The 22880-nt window shown below is 38.8% G+C and overlaps 1 protein-coding gene across 7 annotated transcripts in view; it reads left to right on the plus strand.

Moving 5' to 3' along the window:
• The window catches only part of erbin (erbb2 interacting protein), a 136017-nt gene that overhangs the window by 107137 nt on the left and 6000 nt on the right, over positions 1–22880 (plus strand). For 5 of the 7 annotated variants that reach the window (XM_069187084.1, XM_069187085.1, XM_069187086.1 and 2 more), the window contains exons 21-25: positions 85–268; positions 3035–4628; positions 6761–6904; positions 8524–8610; positions 18471–18665. In XM_069187084.1, the coding sequence (XP_069043185.1) occupies positions 85–268; positions 3035–4628; positions 6761–6904; positions 8524–8610; positions 18471–18665 (2204 nt within the window). The remainder of the gene's footprint in view (positions 1–84; positions 269–3034; positions 4629–6760; positions 6905–8523; positions 8611–18470; positions 18666–22880) is intronic. The other 2 variants (XM_069187090.1, XM_069187089.1) reach the window with 2 other exon arrangements.

Below are 22880 nucleotides of genomic sequence, written 5' to 3' on the forward strand. Positions count from 1 at the left end.
AGAAGTAATGGTTGTTGCATGTCATTAAGCTGCATCTTGAGGAGACACTCAGGGAGCCTAACATTCCCTGTACTGTACTTCCAGATGAGAGTAAAGATTCCGACTCTTTACTGGAGGAAAGCGCTGTAAACAGTAACCAGAACAACAGCAACTGTTCTTCACCATCCCGCATGTCAGACTCGGTGTCCCTCACCACCGACAGCAGCCAGGACGCCTCCCTCTGCACACCAGAGAGAGAAGCCAAAGTCATGATCATCTCCAAGATCAGGTGAGATGGAAATGGAGGTGGGCTGCACTGTCCTGTGTTTTGCTTGTGTGTGTTATTGTTACTTAAATCTCTTGTCTTGGCAAGGTCTTGCTGCTCGACTTTGAACTCTCGTTTCCATCCTTTGATCTTGGTTGACTGTTTCAGTTCCTCAAGAGAAAACGAAAGAACTTGTGAAGAATGTGTTCCTTTACCACTACAGCAAGACTATAGGCTTTACTATAGCCCCTTTATAAAGATTATTTTTTAGTACTTGCAGTCTGCAAAAATTGGCTTCCAGTTGTCTTGTTTGTGTAATTACCTATACACGTTGTATGTTATGAGCTATAGGCTATAGGCTCATCGTTGATATACAGTATATCATTTATATTGTCACTCTGTGGCTAGTATCAAATATTGTATATGTCTGTTAAAGTACCGTATGGGATATTGCCACTTAATGTAGTTCTCTGGGATGATTGTAAAGGAATACTGTGTAGAAAATGTAATCTGGTGTTTCAGTTTGAAATAGAAATGTTACTGAAGTAATTACAGGGTTTCTGACAGTTTTAAGAATTTATGACTGGACTGAATAGTTTTTCAACTTCATAGAAATGTTTAAATTAGAAGTTTTTTTTCCACTTGGTTATGAAGTTATATGTTTTTGTGGGTTTGTGGTGTAACCATGTTAATATATTAATGTTTTTTTAATGATACACAAGGATTGAAGAACAGTAAGGAAATAAATCTGTAGGAGATTAAAGTGCATGAAGCTTAACATACCATCACTCTTTCATAAAAATAGTACAGAACAGGAAAAATCTGAGTTCCATGAGGAATGGGGGGTGCCAAACCATCAAACATGCCAGTTAAGTCAAGAGTTAAGTATTTTACAACATAATTGCATTGTACAACTCACTCCAGGTATGTTTGCACTTCCAAATGTAAGCATTATTATGACTACATTAATTTTTGTTAGTACTGTAGTATTGCAATATTATTATTAAAGTGTACCTGACTTTAATAAAACTGTACTTTAAGCAAAAAATATGTAACAGAGCTTCACATACTTGAATTTCTAGTGTTGGCTTGCTTTTCAGGTCATTAGAATGTCGTGGTTAAAAGGGTAACACTGCAAGCGCAGCGGAAGGTATTCCAGACAATGCACATGTAAGAAGATACACCCGAGAGGCAGTAATAAAGCTTTTACTGTGGTATACTAAAACTTCACATAAACATACCCCTGAACTGCTTCTGCAGAAGGTCCGTGTCAGCTTGCAAGTCCTTTATGATTTTCCCTTACTGCTCTCTACCTGGAGCTCTGCCCCTGGCTTTCAGCTGAAATAGTCTATAAACCATTACAGTCACATGGTATCATGTTTATGAAGGTGTCATAACTGTTTTTTTAGCCTTATTCAGGTAAACCAAAAATCTTATTAGTGGTAGATAATTGGGGTGTTTAGATGGATCCACAGATTTTTTTCCAAGCATGTGTAACTACAGTGCCATGGCCTAATTGGTACATACTGTAGTACATTATTCTGGGAGATTTTTAATCTAAATTACTGAAGGTTGCCTTTTGTCATGTTTTCTTCCCAGATCAGAGTGTCCAGTGGAAGAAGTGTATCATATGCTCATATGTATTGTATGCTCAGGCTGCCTGCCAACATTAACATGAATCGTTGCTATGGCCAGGAGCCATATCTTTTCCCTACATTAGAAAAACAGACATCTCTTAGTTACTCCCTAGATTGCAGAATGCACCTAGATAGCTAAAGACCACAGGTGCCCACAGTGTTACTGCTTCTGGCATCTGTGTCCCCTAGGCCTCAAAGCCAATGCACGTTGCTTGTAAGAACAGAAATGTACTCAGTGTAGCTCTACTATGAATAATTCACACTTTTCTGATTTGTCAGTGTGTGCTGGCTTGTTGGTCTTGGCTCAGAATAAGGCACCCTCCCTTATAGCAAGAAATATTTTTTTTCTTTTCAAAATGGGGTTTTAACTAAGGGGTTCTGATAATCATATTGTCATACATTGTTAACAGCTTTGTGACATATTAGGAATTCTTTAAATCATCTGACTGTCTCAGGTTGTATTTATGTTCTTAAAGAAATTAAAGTTGACAAAAATACACAGAACATAGATTTTTGTTCCTACTTGCACATACACATTACAGTATTACTAGTTGTAAAATGTGAGTCACTTTTGAAAAGCCTATGTAATTCAAGTGAACATACCAGGACAGTTTTATAAATGTAAAATGGACAAACATAAAGACGACACATTATGAATTTAAATGTTCCAGTAGCATAGCAGGTTACGGTCATTAGATATATTCATGTGAAGTGGAAAAATCAAATTGTGCTCTTCAATTTAAAATCACTTACTTACCAGCACCAGAGAGTAACAGCTTATAGCTCTAGTGACCCTCTCATGATAATATGCTTACTGAAGGTGGATTGAAGTGTTAATTTGTTTTTTTTTTACTGTTTTTACATAGAATTGTGGTTCTTTCAGCATATAATGCAAGCTTCAGAAGTCATATTTCCAGATGTTCACACATGCTTTTTTTAAGATACCATTTTTTAGAGATTGTTGGGTGTATTAAAAAGTCAGATTCTATGTATATAACCAAAAAGGTGCCAAAGGTCACATCCATTCTTGGAGATGGACATTGGTGGAATGGAGGGACGATGCAAGAAGTTTGTCAACTCAAGCCTTGCTGTTTTTCTTGAATCAAAGGGTTTTTGAGAAGGCATTCCTTCAGTTCTGTCTTTTTGATTCTAGGCAAGAAGATGAAAATTTAAATCAGCTGGAAGAAACAGCATCCCTGCTGCAGAATGGAAATGGGTCTGACACTTCGCTGCAAGCAATCCTGAAAAACCAGCAGGAGAACGATTCAAGGAAAGAAGGGCTAAAAACGAGCGAGTTTGAGTTCTCGGTGGAGGAAAAGCTGGCACTTATTGAGAGGGGCATTGACTTAAAAAATGGGATGGGAGATTCTTACAGCAAATGGGATGAGATCAACATGAATGTGTCCCAGCTCCCTCCAGACAATGTAGTGAGGTTAGAGGACTTGGAGAAAACAAAGAGCGTGCCTCGCGAGGAACTGAGGGATAAGTCTGTGATCAACAACAACACCAAACAAGCCCCAGACCAGCTGGAGAATGGAAACCAGCTTCCAAAGCCGGTTCACACAGATCATCACAATGGACGTGTGGAAGAACCCCCCCAGTCCCCAGCCAAGTATGAGGTTGTGAGAACAGCAACAGTAGGAGTGACAGCGAGCAGTGAGATGTCTATTTCAAGGAGCACTGAGGAACTGTCCCCTCAGAAACGGGGGCCTCCAGGCCCTGTGGTGAAAGCTCAAAGCATCACTAATATTGAGACGGGCACTCTTAAAATCTATAACATTTCCAGTGACAATGGGCCTTATGAGACCAGTGCTGCAGGGCGTGTATCTGTGGCCAGTGCCCAGGGACAAAACATCGTCCGGAGCAAGTCTGCCTCCCTACTCAACGACCAGCCCCTGCAGGTCTACCCTGGCTCCTCCGCCTCATCATCTGACCTGCTGTCCAGCAGTAAAACCTTATCCAAATACGATCCCAGCTTCGTTCAGCAAGGCCCCCATACAGGCAGGGTGCCTGTGCCCACTGCTATGCACGGGCCTGGAATGCCTCAGTACAACATCCAGTACACGAGTAGCACGATGCCCAAAGACAGCCTGTGGACTCAGAGGACGCCAGTTCCTCCAGATCAAGGGTACTTGCCGCCACAGCGGCTGCAGAGGTCCGACAGTACAGACAGCTACACCAAACACGCGGCGGCCAACACAAATTACTCCAACCGCAACAGCGCCCAGGCCTACACCCTGCAACAGCGTGGGGCGGCCAAGCCCGTGGAGATGTGGGCGGTCCCCCCACCGAAAGACAGGTTGATGCTAGCTGGTCCGCGGAGCACCTTGCAGAGGCAGAGCAGCAGCTCCTCTACTGCCTCCATGGCCCTTGCAGACCCTGGCCACCCCCGACGGGTCCCAATGCCGGATGGCGACTACATGACTTACAGGGACATTCACACTATGGGCCGGGGGCTGGCGCCGCCCATGAACCAGGGGCTGCAGAGGCCCCTGTCGGCCAGGACCTACAGCATCGACGGCCCAAACGCACCCCGACCGCAGAGTGCTCGGCCGTCCGCCCACGAGGTGCCCGAGCGAACCATGTCTGTCAGCGACTTCAACTACTCACGGACTAGCCCAAGCAAGCGGCCAAACATGAGAGTGAAGTCGGAGCACTCCTTGCTGGACGCCCCAGGGATGGGGAGGGTGCCAGCAGACTGGAGGGATCAGGTGTTGAGGCACATTGAGGCTAAAAAGATGGAGAAGGTAAGCATCTGTTTTCTGGTACCTGTTGTTGGTAAATGTGCTCTGTTTTACAGGCAAGACGGAGGAGTCAGTACATCACATGTAGAAGATGTCTGTTATTTGGTACAGACTGGACATCGCACAGTGAATGTATTTCTATTTAAATTAAGGCACTTGATAATTTCAAGTAAAGGCCATTCAGAACCTTTTGTTGATTGCTTCAGCTTTGCCTCACTGTAACTGAGTGTTTATTTTCCTGAGGTCTGTGAGACTTGTAGGTTCGTTCCTGAGGATCCTTCTGTCTTGGTTTAAATTGTTATAGAAAATTAGCTACATTTGAGGATTTGATACTGCCTTAAACTTAAGTGTATTTAGTCCCCTCCCGGATTGTATTGGTGGATGACTGTGAGGTTTAGATGACAGACATCAACGTGTAAGGAAAATACTTTTTAGATGTGAATGTAATCTGTTTCTTTTGGATTGATACTACTGCAGCATATTCAGTATTGTTCATAGTTCAATTTCAGATTAAATTTTATTTATTTAGTGGTGAAATTCCTGTATATCTGTAACTGGGATTATTATTTTTTAAAGGATTAGCATGTTCTAAATAAGACTTTCTGTCCCCCTTTAATTTGGGTTCACTGAGTGTTAATGACCTTTGTGTGTATACCGCATAACTTGTCAGAGACATCCACCAATTGTTTTGTCTGTGAGTCCCATGGTGTCTTACTGGAGAGTGAGCATCAATTCGAGAAGTGATGCAGCTTTCACTGCCAGCTCACAGAAACCCCAGTGAGTTACAGCTAGTCACAGGGGTTGGTGTTACAACCTGTACACCTCAAACCTAGTTGTTGATTGCTAATGACAACCAATTCTCTGTTGAGCTGGTGACGGCACCATTGCTCACTGGACTACATAGAAACTCCTTCCTAGTTATTTCTATGTGTCTTGCAGCCTGTAAAGCTTGAGGAGAAGCAAAATGAAACAGACTTAAAACTTCACTTCAAGAAGCAATTAGACATCACAGGAGTTAATTAATGTTAATAGAATGCTGTCTTTTCTCTTGAGGACTTAGTGGTCTTATTTTACTAAAACTTCATTTTCTTGCCAGTATACTTTATAGTGCAGTAAAAGTCTCTGAAGTCAGGGTCCTATAGATAAGAATGCAGTTTTATCTGTGCATTGCCTCTCCTCCTGCGGTTGTCCAATACATCCTTTCAAATTTGATCCTTCACATTTTCTGTATGTGGTGCCATGGCGACACAGATCCTTCCTCCTCTGTTGGCCATTTTGATTTTCTGCACTTTATTAGTATAGTCTAATATTTTTCAGGGTTATTGTTGATGTATTATTTATTTCATCTGAAATATGAACATTCTGTGGAAATACTTGTGACAAATAAAATAAAGCAGCTCATTTGAAGAGAAGTTGAGAATAGGATTTTCTTTTATGGATTTGTCTTGTTATTGCAGAGCTTGAGGCATCAAAGCAGATTCATAACTGTGGCCACCAATTATCTAATAGGTTCAATAGGTAGTAGATCCTGTTAGCAACCTTATGGCTTGATATGGACAGATGCTATTGTCTTTTTCAACACTACTACTATTATTGCAAACCTTTGGGAGAAAGTATTTCAAATTCAATCTTAATTGCATCTAATTCAGAGAAGAATGTTAACGCCTCTTTTTCACTAGTTTTCCCGACTTAGTTCAAGTCCAAGAGGACCCAGAATACGAATGCGAACAGGGTTGAACATTGTATCCCTCAGTCTGCTCCTTTATTTTTTTTTAACTCAGTCTTGTCTGATGTTCCGGTTGTTGAACATTTGTTTGCAGAAGATATCCGAGACTTGACTAAGTTTTAAAAAAAACAACACTTAAAAAGGTCCTCCTTTTCTTGTCTTCCCCCCCCCCCAAGTCGTGTTTTTCTGTGTCAATAATGCATGACTGTTCCCTCCAGAGCTCCAGAGCACTAACGCAGTGTCACTGTTGTACTAGTCCGCCTGAGACGTGCTGTTCCCTGCATGCTGTGGACCTGGAGTGGGCTGGTGTGAGCTGTTGTGTGCGCAGTGTGGTGGTCTGTGTTAACACGTCTTGTAACGCATGTTTTACTAATCTGTCTGTGTTCAATCTGTGTTCCTCTTTGTTTAGAACATGCTGTCTAGGTCCTTTAATTCCAATATTGCTGCAGTTAGCAGCTTTCACTATGGCAGCTCTAGAGATCTGCATGCCAGCCAAGGCAGTCTTACCTTTAGTGTTGCAGATGGAAGGCATTTTGGAGCACACACGTTCCGCGTGAGTACCTCCCAGTAGGCTAATCATAAGTCCTCTAACTAATCATTCTTGTATAACCTGTTTAAAGAGGCATTCCTTCTTTTGGGGGTATGCAAGACTTAACAAATGTTGCTTGATTTTTGTTCTCAGTTGGTTTTTAGTAATTGTTCAAAGAATTAGGAAAGAGCCTAACACTGTGTTTTAAAGTTTATGCAAATGTACTCCTAATATGGATTCATTTAGGTAGACAATGGATTTCATTCAGGCAAATTTGCATTGACAATTTTCATTTGAATTGCATTTCACACTCTGGCTTTATTTCCAGAAGAGCAAAATGTCGTTCATGTATACATACAATTTTCTAGTGATAGTCATTACTGATACAATACACTGTTGTATTCTAGTCCAAGTGACTCCATTTGGCAAGAGAGAAACAATGATATGTGCCAGTAATTTGCTATAGGGAGCTGATAGAATTGATTATATTCTAGTTAATTCAGTGTGTCTGAAAATTATTGCTTACCTTTTGTGTATGGTATATAAATTTGTCAGCTGCAGGTGTTTTGAAAAATTATGTACAAAGGTGTAGTACAGCTCACACTATATGTTTTTGGCTAAGATTAAGGGCCTTGATCTAATTTTATGGATTAAAATGAAACACAGAAAATGCCTTTCTTTAAACACTTTATCAACAAATTATAGAGCACTTACAGTATTCTTTGTTTCCTCTACATTCCTGACAAATCAAACTGAGATATAGACTGCATAGGTCACTTTAGTTTGGCTTTTAAGAACAGTCCAACTCTTCTCTCTTGACTTCCTTTATCAACATCTTGAAATACTAATGGGGCCTTAATTGATCTAATCTTCTAAGATACTTTTCATTCTGTTTTAAATTACTCCCTAACCTTTCAAATATCTGTAAAAATAAATTGTGTAATAAGAAGGTAAGTGTGGTTTTACTGTTGCAGACTTAGAAGAAGATGAAAAATCAAGGCTTATTTTTGAGTATCAGTTGAATCTTAGGAAAGACTTCTTTGGGACTGGACGTGATAGGGACAATAAGAGTCTTGAAATGCTTCTGTAGCTGGCAGTTACTGTAATTAACTAATTATTAACCACTTTAGAAAAGTATTAGGGTTAAGGTTTAAGCGATTTAATTTTGGCCCATTGTAGCTCAATTGCAATGAGAAAAGCTAGCATAGAACGATTTAACGTCAGTAGAAAAATACGGCATTAATGAAAACTAATGGGTTGGTATTTAAAAAGTGATTTAAGTTTTTAATTTCAGAATCAATCCTCTTCATTAAAAGGGGCTATTGCTGCTTTATGCTAACGTCTAATGGATGGCATTTTGTGTTCATACCAGAATGCCCTTGTATGTTTGTCACATGATTGTAGCACATCTGAGAGGTGTCAGCCCAAACAGCCATTCAGTAAGTGCAACAATATGAAAATCTTTCTGTAAAAAAAGCAGTTACTTTACACAGCAGGGTCTTTCACATTCTTTAACATGTTGAATGGTCCACATCTGGCACAGTTTGTAGTGTTTTATAGGTACTGTAGTAAATGGAAAGTTACAACATGTTTAAAAATGAAAACCAACTGATAAATAAGCCTCTTTTTTTTTTGTTTGTCAGGATGATGTCTTTGTACCTCAAGTACAGCAGAGCTACTCAATGGCTGGACTCAGTCATAAGGATGTGCCTATGGATGTTATTAGAAAAGTAAGTTAATCTCTTTTTGTTTTGGATGTCTTTACCTCTAATGTTGACTCCCACTTATGCAGAATGATCTTTAATGCCTTTATTCCTTAAGGCTGTGAAAAAAGAGCATGTTTTTTCAGCCTGTAACAAATGCAAACAAAAATACTTTTCATTAAATAAAGAAGGGATTAATAGTAATCATGGAATTTTGTGCATGCCATGAAATAGACCAGAAGAATTGTGTTGTGAACTCATTGTTACTCAATTACATTCTGTGGTAGCCCACAGATGATTAATTAAGCTTCATTCATGAACAGGTTACTTCACTTCACTGAGGATTATTTGTTTTTTTACTCCAGAGGCCTGTACTTGAAGATAGTTTTGAAAAAGTTATAATTACAAAATTAATTCCCATTTGAAGGTCAGTGGGTTTAACCACGTTTTTACGGTTTGTTCTTAGACAAAGAGTTTTCAGAAATTGTTCTTTTTAAAAATGAGCAGATCTAAAACGTGTTTAATTATTTTGCTTGTTGTAATTACTGTATCACTAGTTGACTCTCTAAATGTAAGAGCTATTTTTGCATCAACAAGATGTCTCTCGTATTAAATCCCAAATGAAAATATTCATTTGAGAAATTAGAATAAAACCTTTACACCTAGGGCACAATGTTATTACACGTATGTGGAATACATACAGTATGTTACCGGAGTGTTTGCAACAGAACCTCAGGGATTATTTCTTCTTGCCCACTTTGAGCAAAATAATCTCCTTGTGAGAATTTGCTTACATTATACAAACTTTATTAATCTTAGTTTCATAGCAAGAATTACCAAACAATTATAGTTCTGCACTTTCCTGGCAATTTTATAATGTTTTTAAAGCTTTGGTTTTACACCTGTGAGGATGTTTAGTAAGATTTGTTTTTCTCTATCAGCACAACAATAAAAGGTTTCCCTATTAAGAACACCCAAAAATGGAAATCTTTCTATTTGAATTTTGACATTGTGTGTTATCCCCAATGACTACTTAGTTTTCTTTGACTACTGCAAAATTAAAGCATTTACAGTATTTCCTATACTTTATATGTTGCTTTGAAAGGGAAGTATAAGTACATGTATATTCTGCAGTGCTTTGATTATCTGCCTTGATCAGGAAAGAGTCTGTTAAATATTAAGAGGTGCAGAGGAAATACAGTACAAAATGTCTATCAATGAGCCCTGTCTCAGTGGCTGCAGTGCTTTCCTTATTTCTGGGAGCTGCCTGGAAGACAGAGCTTCAAATCCCGATCACAGCTGAACCTGTATGGACCCATATCATTGGAACCACTGACATTTGTTCCTTGAGATTTTTTTTGGACAGCAGCATTAAAGATCAGGTCCCGATTATCTGGTCATTAAAGAATTAATATAAGTGTTGGAAAGAGAAGGGGCATTAACCTGGTGTCCTGCCTAAATTCTGCTCTGGGTTCACACAGTCTGGCCTCTCTGAATTTCCTTAATTCGGTAGGTGAAGCAGTTTTTCAGTTCTCCGACTTCTCTGCTGGACAGTGAGGTTCCTGTTTATGAAACACAAATAGTATCCTTTGACATGAAAAGCTCCATGCAACATGAGCAATTATAATTATTACTTAATTACAATTGATTTTGTGATCAGATTAAATTTACAAATTGAAGTCTTAGGTGTCCTAAGCAGGGATTAGAATTAGTGAGTTAGGGATGAAACAAGCTTTGTTTACATTGAGTAAATTGATGCACCGATTTTAATACTCCTTTTCCTTTTTAAGATGCAGTGCCATCTTGTGTTGCGCTTGGTAATAGTTTTTAGCACTGCTGATGTTGTTTCCAGAGTTCTGTCTAAAAAAGTTTGTTGCAGTATTTAATAAAAGTTTGGTATTGTAAAACTGTCTATGTTTAAATGCATATAACTCTTTATGATGTTAGTATACAGTATATAAATTGGTATAATATAAATTATTAAATTAATATTAGGTTTCTCCCACTTTTTTAAAAGTGCTGAAAAGCAAAATAAGCTCTTATTGTGCTATCTCTAATTCTAATGATGCCTAGTGATTATTATAATAATAATAATAATAATAAACTTTATTTTATATAGCGCCTTTAAAGGTGGCTTCTCAAAGCGCTTTACAGGATGACAATAACAATAAATAAGAAGACTACAACAATAAATAAGAAAATTTCACAAGACAGGACACAATTATAATTACAACAATACAACAATAACAATAGAGGAGACCGTGGAAGATGGTATTAAGAAGAGCAGAGGGGTGAAGAATGGAAGCAGTTAAGTAAAGGCTTTTCTGAAAAGGAGGGTTTTGAGTCTGGATTTGAAGGAGTTTAGAGAAGGTGACTCTCTAATATCCTTGGGCAAGGAGTTCCAGAGCTTGGGGGCATAGCAGGAGAAGGCCCTGTCGCCCATACAATGTAGACGGGCTTGGGGGACAGTAAGGAGGGCAGAATTTGAAGAGCGGAGGTTGCGAGGTGGGGAGTAGGGCGATAAAAGTTCAGACAGGTATTGAGGTGCCAAGCCATGTAAAGCCTTGTAGGTGAGCATGAGGATTTTAAAGTCTTAGATGTAAGGATTTTAAAGTCATAGATGTACTGTATATGATTAATTTCTCTTAGAGCATGTCATAACCCTGAAAGATACTGTAAGCTGCATAACTCTTGCAAGCTTATTTACTATGCAAGGGCAAATAAGGGCATAACAGTGACTGCTCACCTGTATACATCAATCATGGTTTAGAGTGTATTTAGATGGTTCTGCTTTTCAGAGTTCAAAGCTAATATCTTTCCCATAATTAATAGTGACTGTGTGCTCTTAAGCTGATTGATTAGCTGCCTTTTTACACATTCATTCATAATTACACTGTAAGCAGATAGTTCTGCACCCTTATGAGAATTATTAAAATACAGAAAATGTGAATGTTTTATTTTAAGGAGTGGCACTTACATTTCAGGGTTTTCGGCATTTATAATTCATTATTCCTCAGCTGTTGCATAAAACTACAGTTAAACCCTTAAATCCTGTATTTAAACACTTTGCCAAGAAATTGGAGCCAAGATACACTGAAAAGGATGGAATTGCCTTATCTGTCCTTCTGGGATTTTGTTTTCATTCAGAAGGCTATTTTATCCATAAGGAATTAGTAATTATATTAGGTTGTATCTGCTTACAACCTTGGGGATAAAGCAATGAAAGAAACTCATTAAATGTTCTTCTGTGATTATTTGTCTGGGGAGCGGTGTTTTTGAACTAATTATTGAAATCCTCATACAGTAGTATGAAAAGGTTATTGTGAGTGAAAGAGAAAAAATAGATTGCTTGGTTAAGTATCAAGACTCTTTTCTTGTTCAAAACAATTCATAGATATTATCTGTTTTCTTTATTTAGTCAAATGAAAGGAAAACCAGAGAGCACATTCACTACATAGATGTACTGTATATGTGCAGACATTTAAAACTGAATTTTCATTACTTACACCAGCATTATTGTTCGCTGGTAATACGATATAACGTATCCCATTCGTTTTCCTACTTCACTGTATAAATTAAATGGATCTTAATTTTTAAATTTGAATTAGAATGTATTCTAAAAGGATGTTTTGGAAGTGAGGATCTTACTGGAAAACTTTGGTGAATGAAAGTTGTTAAATCTAATCTAATCAATCCAGCACTCTAAATTCACCAGTTTTTAAATTCATCAATACAAGAAACTATAGCAAAGCCATCCTGAGATTTGAGTTATTATTGGAAGTAATTTCTGCCTGAGACAGAAGTTGCATCCCTAAACTGCAAACCTGAAGGCACTTTGCACAGTTTGGCAAGGATATATATTTTAAAATTAAACACTACTACAATTATTGTATGTACAAATCACTTAATACAATGTGGAGCTCCATCTGCAATTAGCATGGCCTGTAGGTGCTGTAACAAGTCATGCCTAGTTGATGGAGGTAGAAAATTGTTTTACATCCAATATCCCAGAATATCAAATAAAAGCTTGATTGGGCTCAGATCTGGTGAAAGAAAAGGCTGTGGTATACAGTATGGATTACATCAGTGTCATGCTCAACAGACTACTGGGTGACCACATGTGCTCGGTGAATGGGGGCATAATTATTCTTGAAGACATCCACCCGAGCAGGACACAAGTGCTGCCACATGAAGTGAAAATGATCACTCTGTGCCAAAAACACAGGAAAATGTGGTCCAAACATTACAGAACCACCAGAATCCCTCACAGTTGGAACCTTTCACATGTGTCCACTCCTTGGTGGTAAAGTGCCTGTGTACCACTGGACTCATAAATGTGCATTGCCAGCTATGATGAGGGGTTGGTTCCCTCTCTGTGGAGTTCTCAGCAGACTGTTTTTGATTAAACTGACTGCTCACACCCCAGGTTGAAATTTGCAGTCGGTTATTCTGCATCTGCTGCCCTGTTTTGCTTTGCACTTTTAATTAATGCTCAGATGTCACAATCTTGGAGTACACCCTTTACAGCCGATACCTGTGCTTCGAATGCTTATGCCTTAGACACTGTTGCTGGTGAAACATCAGCAAGTTGAGCTTTCTTGGACACTGAGGCTGCAGCTAAAAGCACCACAACAATTACCCCTTGTTCAAAGTCCCTGAGATCTCCTCTTGCGACCATGCTAGCAAGAATTATAGGCAACCAGGTCAGTCCAGCATTTTTATGCTGGGATGTTATTTGCTTAATTAACTCATGAGCCATACTTGTGTTGCCTTAATTTCAATATATTTTACTGAGGTGTTTCCATGGTTTTGTCTACTACTAGTATACGTGACTAGCTATTGGATTGGTCAGATGCTATCAACTAACAAGTTAAATTGTCTAAATGACTTTCTCTCACTTGTAACCTTTCTTATGTTTCTTTGTATTGCTAAATTCTCTCTTCACACACTTGTCTTCAGTAAACACCTAATTGTGATCTTTTTGTTTCACAGCAGATTGAAGAGAAACAGCCTTTATGATGTTTTTACCAATTTTATAGTTAGGTAGAACTGTCTGTTTTACCAGGGGAATGGGTGATGGAAATCTAATTTACCACCCTAATTACCGTTATTTTTCCACTTGTTCTCCCCCTGTTCATCCTCACATGAATTAAAGTAAGTACTTTGAAGGTTTTTCTGGTTTGTCAACCAGAACGCAATGTGAATCTGGCTTTGGGCTTACGTCATCAGCTGACAGAGATTGGAAAGGCTCAGAAGGTCTGGTTCTTTTTTTTTAAGCACATTAAATCGTTTAAACTGATGTGCACAAAATGTAGCTCATTGTTTGGAGTTATATTTGCAGTGCAAATAATGACCATTTTTTGGTGGACAAAATTAAATCAACATCAGTCATCTCAGTTCTTTATTTGCAAGAATATTAATACCAATAATATTAAATCTCTAATAGTAAATATAAGCTATAATCTATATTATTACTGTAATACAGTACACAGTACCTAGAAAATGTATTAAAACAGTTTTACATTTTGGTGATTAAAAGCTTGCAGTCATGACTCTTTAAAGTAGCAGTCAATGTGTAATATACAGTACACAACGAACACCACACATTCAAAAGAAGTAAAACTAATTAAATAGATAATATTAAAAATAATGATTGCATAAATATTTACACCATTTGGTTTGGAAAACGTCACGTAAGTCAACAGTTAATGAGTCATACAATTAGTCTGTGTGCTGTAATAGTGGTTTCCATGGTCTCAGGATAAAAATTCCTGTCTTTGTGTGGTTCCTTAGTCAAGCAGTGAATTTCCAGTAGAGTCTCAAATGAAGAAGAATGAGGAGCTTTTCGTGCAAGTCAGTGATAAAGTGATTATTTTTGGTATCTTTTGCCTAATTTCTGGCTTTTCAAAGCTCCAGACACTGCCTAGATTGGGCTTTCCCGAAACTCAGGAAAGAAGTCAAACATGGTGGTGGCAGCATCATTATATGGGTATACTTTTCCTCAGTAAGGAATGGAAAGCTTATTATGATAGAGGGGGAAAGTAGAATGAGCAATGTATAGGCAAATACTAAATGAAAACCTGGTTCAGTCTGCTAAATGCTTAAAACTCATTTTGAATATTCACTTTTTCAACAAGGCCGCAACCACATTGGAGTGGCTAAAGAATAAAAGCATGAATGTCCTTGAGTGGCCTAGTCAAAGGCCTGGCTCGAATCTTTTTCCAAATCTGTGAGAAGACTTGAAAACTGTTTTCCATAAGCGATCGCCAAGCAGCTTGAGAGAGCCCTGAGTTAATCTCCATAGAAGAGTGGGTGAAAATGGCACCAAAACCAGGGTGCAGTGTGTATCATTTGGTAATTTCATAAAATGACACACCAAACTAACAGTCTTGAGTAGTTTTGCAAGGCATTACATAGCTATATAAAAATGTGTACTGTAGTATTATTGTAATATTAGATAACAGTCTGATTTTGGAAATAAGCCACAACATATGGACAGTGATAAGATAAGACAACACATTTTATTTTAAATAGCTGACATTAGGAATGTACTAGCTATGGGTACCAGTAAATAATTGCATATATAAATGTGTTAGAAGGGCTTAAGAGATGCATCTGTAATGAGATTCAAGCTGTATCAGTATATATTCAAGCAGGCTTATACTTCAGTATATTATAAGAAACTGTTCTGTCTTTCTGCCACTTACCATGATACATAAAACGGCCAGAAGAAATAAATTGCTCACAAAGGCACAGATATAGTTTTTCTCCTGATAATTCCTCAAGTTAATGCCATTTTTTCCACAAAGCTTTGCACAGAATGTTACCTTTTCATTTCACCACTTGAAATACTGCACCCTATGGGAACATACTCAGATTTTAATCTCAGAGGTTTCTGAGAATGATTGGAATGAGGACTTCTTATGGGGAAAAACAAATCTTTCGCAAACCCAGTACTGCACATTGGTAAATCTCTATGAAATTTGAGAAAGGAGAATTAAGTTAATGCATGTGAATGATGAGAGAAAAGAGGACACTAGGTTATATTCCACTCAATTTATCTCCCTTAACAGAACGTCTGACTTCGGTGATGCAGCTTGGAGTGTGTTCACTGTACTTTGTGTTTTTTATACTTTATTAATACTGCTCAATATTAATATAAATTAAAGGTAAATGTAAGAAATAACTCGAATATTAAAATAATTCTGAAAAGTAGACATCTTTTGTAAATCTGTTACCAGATTTAGCATTATGACAGCATCACCAGGCTTTGTTAAATATAATCACATGTTCTGTCATTTTAAGACTTTCTGTACAAAACATACTGTTCTAGCTTTTTCTAGTATTTAAATATTTCACATATATAGGACTGATACATCTGTTATGATAAGGAAATCCATCCATTAAGTTTCCAACCACTCTATCCAATACAGGGTAGCAGGCGGTGGTAGCCTATCCCAGCAAGCAATGGGCACCAGGCAGGATACACCCTGGCTAGGATGCCAGTCCATTGCAGGGCCCACACAAACAACACAAGCTTGCTCATACTGGGGCCAATTTTACAAAAGCCAGTTAATCTACCACTTTGTCCTTGGTCTGTGGGCGGAAACCAGAACACCCAGAGTAAACTCATACAAATGCAAGGAGAACATACAAACTCCACTCAGACAGCACCACATGAATTGAACCCAGGGCTCCAGTTCTGGGAGGCAGCAAAACTAACCACTGCAACACAGTGCTGCTCACATTAAGAACATTTGATTTTCAATAGGAAAAAACAGAAAGTTGACAACTTGCTTCCCAGTAAAACATGCCAAACCAACATAATCAAAAGAAAACAGTCAAATTGTTTATGCCTAACATACAGGAAGCCTTTTAATTACACTGTATTTGCATATCTTTGATATTAACACTAAGAAAATGAAAGCTGAATTTATTCTTTCATTTGCTAAAATGCAATCAGGGATTTACACTATACACAGTAAATCAAGTCGGATTGACCGTTGAAAGAAGGAGATTTGTAATTATAGCTTTATTTTAACAGAAATGTTAAAATGCATAAATACAAATTCTAATTTTTAAGGTTTATGTTCTGGGCTGTGACCATTACAATAATATAGTGACATGCATACTATTAGAAGCAGGAATTTTTCTCTTATTTAACTAACAATATAGATTTTATATTTTGATTTCTAGACCAAAGGCAATGTGATTTGGTTTAGAATGTTCTTTCTTTTAAAGGAAAACATCTTGAACCCTTTTCAGTTGAACAGATGCTACCACATGCTGTTAGCTGTGAAAACAGCAGCAGCAAGCCTGGCCGAGGTTGTGATATTGAATATTCACAGAATAGTCATTGTGCCAAAAAGACTGGTGAACATTTATTTCTACATGTGGAGAGGAAGCTATTTAGTCACGCTGCATGGCGACCTTGCAAAACAAGATTATCGGTCTCTGGTTTAAGCAGGAATATACACACGAGGACCAGCTTAGCTGTGCTTCTAAGGTGCATTTAAAACTGGAAACAGGAAGTGCTTTCTATTCTCAATGATTGTGAAAGTCCGCAACATGCTACCCAGCCATGTTGTCAAAGTGGATACCATTCCTTCATTTCATGAATGGATGAGACCTTCTGTTTAGTTGACAAAGCAACCAGAGGAGCTTAAATGTGCTACAGATTTGCCAATGACTTCCTTTCATTTGTAACTCTACTTCCAGTCTTGTATTCTTAACATAGAAAATAAGGTTCCTTGCATACCACTTGCAAATATATGAATATGTGTAGTAGTTAAGTTTTGCAGTTTTGTTCATATTTAGCCACTGCCAAAAACAGTTCTATTACTTCTTAAAGTAAATCCAGCTTGCTGGTATGATACCATTGACAGGTTGTGATGATGGTCACAGAGTCAGGAAAAGCCAGGAAGGAGACATTCCCTTGGTCTGGGATCAGTGGTTTGGTGCAGAAAGAGATTATATCTAATGGGCTTTGAGCAGTTTAAGAAATCCTTCTTTCTGGGCCATAAGTATGGTTGTACATAAAGAAGACTAGAAAGAAAATGGATGAATTAACACTATTTGCTTAAAACCGAAGAACCAAAATACTGAATGTGCCCTCTTGTCCTTTTCTTTGTATAATGTTACACATTTAAAGTTCATCTAGCATGGTTTGATGTTTTTGGACTGCATTTGAGTCAAACAGTGGATTATTTTTCTTTAATACTAATTTAATGCCAAATGCTAATTGAAGTACCATAGCTTACACACACAGAATATATGAAAACTTGAGCAGGGGCCTGGGTGGTTCTGGAGAGGTTATTGAGCAAAAACCCACAAACATGTCTGTCATCCTTGAGCAAACAGTAATACAAGGTCTAACAAACTAAATTCATTTTTCTCTGAATTCCATTACCATCTTTTAGGAGGAAATTATTTACTGAGTCTACAACAGTAGATGTTGAGTCAAAGATTTTCATCAGCTAGTACTGAGGAAGCCAGAAGACACCTCTTATAGATTGTGAGGGGCAACTTGATAAATGTTAAGACATCTTCAAGTGCAAAGTTAAATCTTTCACTGTTTAATTCTTTATTTACTTTCTGCCTACTTGGATTTTCAAAGGTGTTTCTTCCATTCATTAATGGCTTAGTTGAGCACTTTCCTGATTTTTTTACATTTATGTTTTCAAGCTTAATGTTTTGAGTGACTTGATTAAATCACTCTTTTTCCATGGACTCTTATATGGGCTGTCAGCCCAGCAATGTGTTGTACCCCAAACCGGTTTATCAGAATCACCATCTTGTGTCACATTGTAGAAGAGAAATTGCTAGAATCTACTGGTTTAAAAGATGAATGTCAGGTTATGAGAAGAATACATCTTCATCTCTTACAGGTGCCTCTGACAAACGGACAAATGTGTCCGCCTTCCCGACCGCCAATGAACTGTAACCAAGGGCACTGTCTCCCCGCCCAGGCACCAGTGGCCCGACACCCCTCCAGGGAGCAGCTGATCGATTACTTAATGCTGAAAGTATCCCAGCATCCACAGGGCCCTACCCGGCCACCCCAGGAGGTTCTGCAGCAGGAGGTACGGCCTTGCAGCATTAGTCTGGCATTTTACTGGCATTTAGTCCAGTAAAAAAAATACTTAAGGAAACAAGAGATGTTATTGAAAGACCATGAATAGAAGTCTTCCAACACTCACTCAATAAAGAGGTAATACCCAGTGACAGAAAATTTGCTAAAGTGGTGCAAACTTCTGTAGACTTCTGCATGGGTGTATACAAGGGGGGTCTTGCTTAAGTAACATACTTCTTAACCATGCTACAGCTGTAACGGATACAAACAGAGCACCTGATGTGGTGTACTGTATTTCGATTTTCAGAAGGTGATAAAAATCCTAGTAAAAATTGTAGTTGGTCAATGGAGTGTCAGGGGCTAAAATAACGGAATCTTTTCTGTCTTGAACAAATAAGAATACGAGAGGCTCTCTTATTAGTATTCAGGATCCTCAAGGCATCAACCACGTCGACCTCTGTACTTCTTCAATGAACAGTAAAACATGAAACAGAGGACACACATGCAAACTAAGGGGAAGTGCATTTGAACCTAGAGAAGGAGACATTACACAAAAGGATGTGGGAGTCTGGAACAAGCTACCCAGCCATAAGAGCATTAGCTGATTAATTTGTTCATTAATTTGTGTTTTTATAAATAATGGTAGCAGTCTAAAAGAAGCCACCTTACACCATAATAGTTTCTTAAGATGAAGAAATGTGTGAACTTTTCATTCTTAATAAATGACAGGACATTTTCAGATTATTAAATGTATAAATGGACTTAATAAAAAACATACTTTTAAACTTAATTATGCAGGCATTTCATTAAAGTATAAAATAAGCAATTGCACCTACATTCTCACAGCTTATTTGTTGGCTGAGTCAAGTTTAAAAGGACTCAATTATGACATCATGTAAGGTTGTCAGTCAAAGAAGTTTCTAAAGCTTTCTTGATGCCTGGAGAACACTTCAGTTTTACTCAATCCCAAATTAACGTTTCATAACATTGTATTTGGATATTTTTTCAATGTTACCTGCATGATTCCACACATCCTGCAATTCTGCAGCATATTGTTCTGTGGTCTAATCTAAACCCAAACTCTGCTACTGCTGAGTCTGCCTTTCGGTGGCTTTGTAATCCTCTGTTGTTAGACAATGTCTGCCAAAGTCTGGAATTCTGCAGCAGGAATGGAGCAGATTTCTTCCATAGGAAATTCACTTAGCCCATGCCTGGTAGATGGAGGTGGAAAACATTCCATAAATGCTCAACTGGGGTCAGGTCAGATGACTGAGAAGTGAATACATCAGTGTCATGCTCATCAAGTCATTGGGCAACCACACATGTGGGCATTGTTGTAATTGAAGTTATCCCTCCCTAGAGGAAAATAAATGGTGCAATATAAGAAGATATGATCACTTTATTAGCCATATACAATTTCTTGCATTAGGAATTTCTTTTCGCATACCCCAACTTACTCTCCATGAGATACACAGATAGGGAGAGACGCTTGGGGTCAGAATGTGGGGTCAGCCATTTATACGGTGCCCCTGGAGCAGTTGGGGTTAAGGGCCCAACTCAGGGGCCCAACGGAGCAGGATTCCTCTGCCAACTGCAGGATTCAAACCAGAAACCTTCCAGCAACAGGCGCAGATCCTTAGCCACAGTACCAGCACCCTGGTGGAGGGGGTGAAGATGATCACTGTGTAACTTTAAGTATCAATAACCATTGACCTTACCTTGTAATAAACCATGCCAGGAAAATGTATGCCACACCATCACAGAACCACCAGAACCCTTCACTGTTGGAGCTGAGTACTCGGGGCTGTAGAGTTATTTTGGTTGGCACCGCACACTACTCATCCATTAGTCTCATCCATGGTGAAGAATTATTTATTTGACCATATTGCATTTCTTCACTGCTTCGTATGCTCTATGCAACAGTAGATAGCCAAAAAATATTTGTACACTCAACCCGACTATGGTATCCCACTCTGTGGAGTTCTCAACAGACTGTTTTTGATAAAATTAGTGGTTCACGTCACAGTCCCTCAAAATTTTCAAATTTTTTGCTTTGCACTCAAATTAATGCACAGACATCACAATCCCGGAGTGTTTCCAGCCAATTTTGTCCATTTCTCAGAATGTCTTTCCCCCGAACCTACATGCTGACATCTCCATAGACTCTCTGTAGCTTGTGAAACATCACAGGTCTTGATGACTGAAGCTTCTGCTAAACATGTCATATCAATCATCCCTCAGTCAGTCACTATAATATCATTTCAGTTCAACTTTATTTGTCATTATACTTACACGGGTGCATGGTATAGTGAAAAGTGTTTCTCATTAGTCTCTTAAGTGCAGTATATAAGTAGAACAGCAGACAAGACAATAGACAGTAATACAATAACAGTTACAATGTAAACAACAGTATGGTGCCAGTGCAGAATTTTTAAAAACTGTGCAAATACGCAGAGAAAAGTATACAAACAGGACAAAAACAGTGCAAAAGTAATTCAGCGAACAGTGAAAACATAATAAAGCGGCAAAAATAGTACGGCGAAAATTAATAAATAGTACAACTAGTCCAGTTTTAAGTACAAATTTGGCTTACATTCAGTCTTCGTGTATGTAGTGGTGTAGGAGTACAGTCATTGTGGATACAGGAAGAAGTGAGGAGAGATCATAGTGTGATAGGAGGGAGTGGGGGCGTTACCAGTTTGATGGATCTGGGGAAGAAGCTATTTTGGAGTCTAGTTGTGTGCGACTGGAGCGTCCGGAACCCTCTACCAGATAGTAGGGGGACAAATAAGTTGTGACTGGGGTGAGTGGGGTCAAACATAATTTTGGTAGCTTTTTTTAAACTCCTGGTGTTGTAGATTTCCTGGATTGATGGTAAGGCATTGACGATGATGTGTTGGGCAGTTTTGACCATGTGCTGCAGTGCCTTATGGTCAGATGCAGTGCAGTTGCCATACCAGACTGTGATGCAGCTGGTCAGTATGCTCTCCACTGTACATCTGTAGAAGTTGGTGATGATCCGTGGATGCAGGCGTATTTTCTTCAGCCTTCTCAGGAAGTACAGCTGCTGTTGTGCCTTCTTGATGAGACTGGAGGTGTTGAGTGCCCATGTGAGGTCCTTAGAGATGTGAACACCTAGGAATTTGAGGTTATTTATCATCTCCACCGCAGACCCTTTGATGTAGATGGGAGAGTGGACTTTTCCTTGTCTCCTGAAGTCAACGATCGACTCTTAGGTTTTGCTGATGTTGAAACATATGTTGCTGGTTCGGAACCAGTCTGCAAGTTTTATCTCCTCCCTGTAGGCAGTCTCATCGTTGTCAGTGATCAGGCCCACGACTGTGGTATCGTCAGCATACTTGATGATGGTGTTTGTGCCAAACTTGGTAGTACAGTCATGGGTGAACGGGGAGTAAAGCAGTGGACTGAGCTCACAGCCTTGAGGGGCACCGGTGTTAAGGGTGAGCGTGTTGGAGGTGAGGTTGCCAATCCTGACAGTCTGGGGTCTGCTGGTGAGGAAGTCTCACTAGCACCCAAAGCCTATCTAGCATTTATATATGACCCTCAGCATGCTGGGATGTAAGTTGCTTCATGAAGGCATGAGCCACACCTTTGTGGAAGCCCTTACTTTCATCATACTTGGTGTCCCTCATTTACCCAGGTTTCTGCACGTTTTGTCCACTGCCTGTAGGTGTAACTTTTTTATGTGAGGGTAAAGGTCCAGTTCAGACAGCATTTGCTTGACCTTGGTTTCAGTATGCAGGATGTTTAATATGTCAGACTGATTCGATTCAGAATAGCTTTGAGGGACATTTGTTCTGTTCTACTGCCTTGTGCCACTGTGTCCTTCCTCTCTGCTGGATTGGACTCGCACATCAGTAGGGATTGTCAGATTGGAAGGATAACTCTTCAGTAACTGAGTGAAACTACGGTAGCAGCTTTGACTCATTTTCCTGGCTCATTCACCTGTGAGTCCCTTGCCAGCTGCTACAATTTCATTTTTATTCAGTGTCTATTATTACTTGAGGGAATAGAGAAGAAATGGTCAGTCATTATTTTAATGTTTATAATGTTCCCAATACTCTTGATTTTGATTAATTTCCCTCCTCCAACGACTTTTTGTGTGATTGAGTCCTTGTATTTCCTGTCTGGCTTATATTTTGAAAGATGATATTGGCTGTCTTGTAACAGATGGAAAGGAATTCCCGTGTTTTTTCTTGCAGAA

This window comes from Lepisosteus oculatus, chromosome 3 (genome assembly GCF_040954835.1).
Source record: "Lepisosteus oculatus isolate fLepOcu1 chromosome 3, fLepOcu1.hap2, whole genome shotgun sequence".
Classification (NCBI taxonomy): Eukaryota; Metazoa; Chordata; class Actinopteri; order Semionotiformes; family Lepisosteidae; genus Lepisosteus; species Lepisosteus oculatus.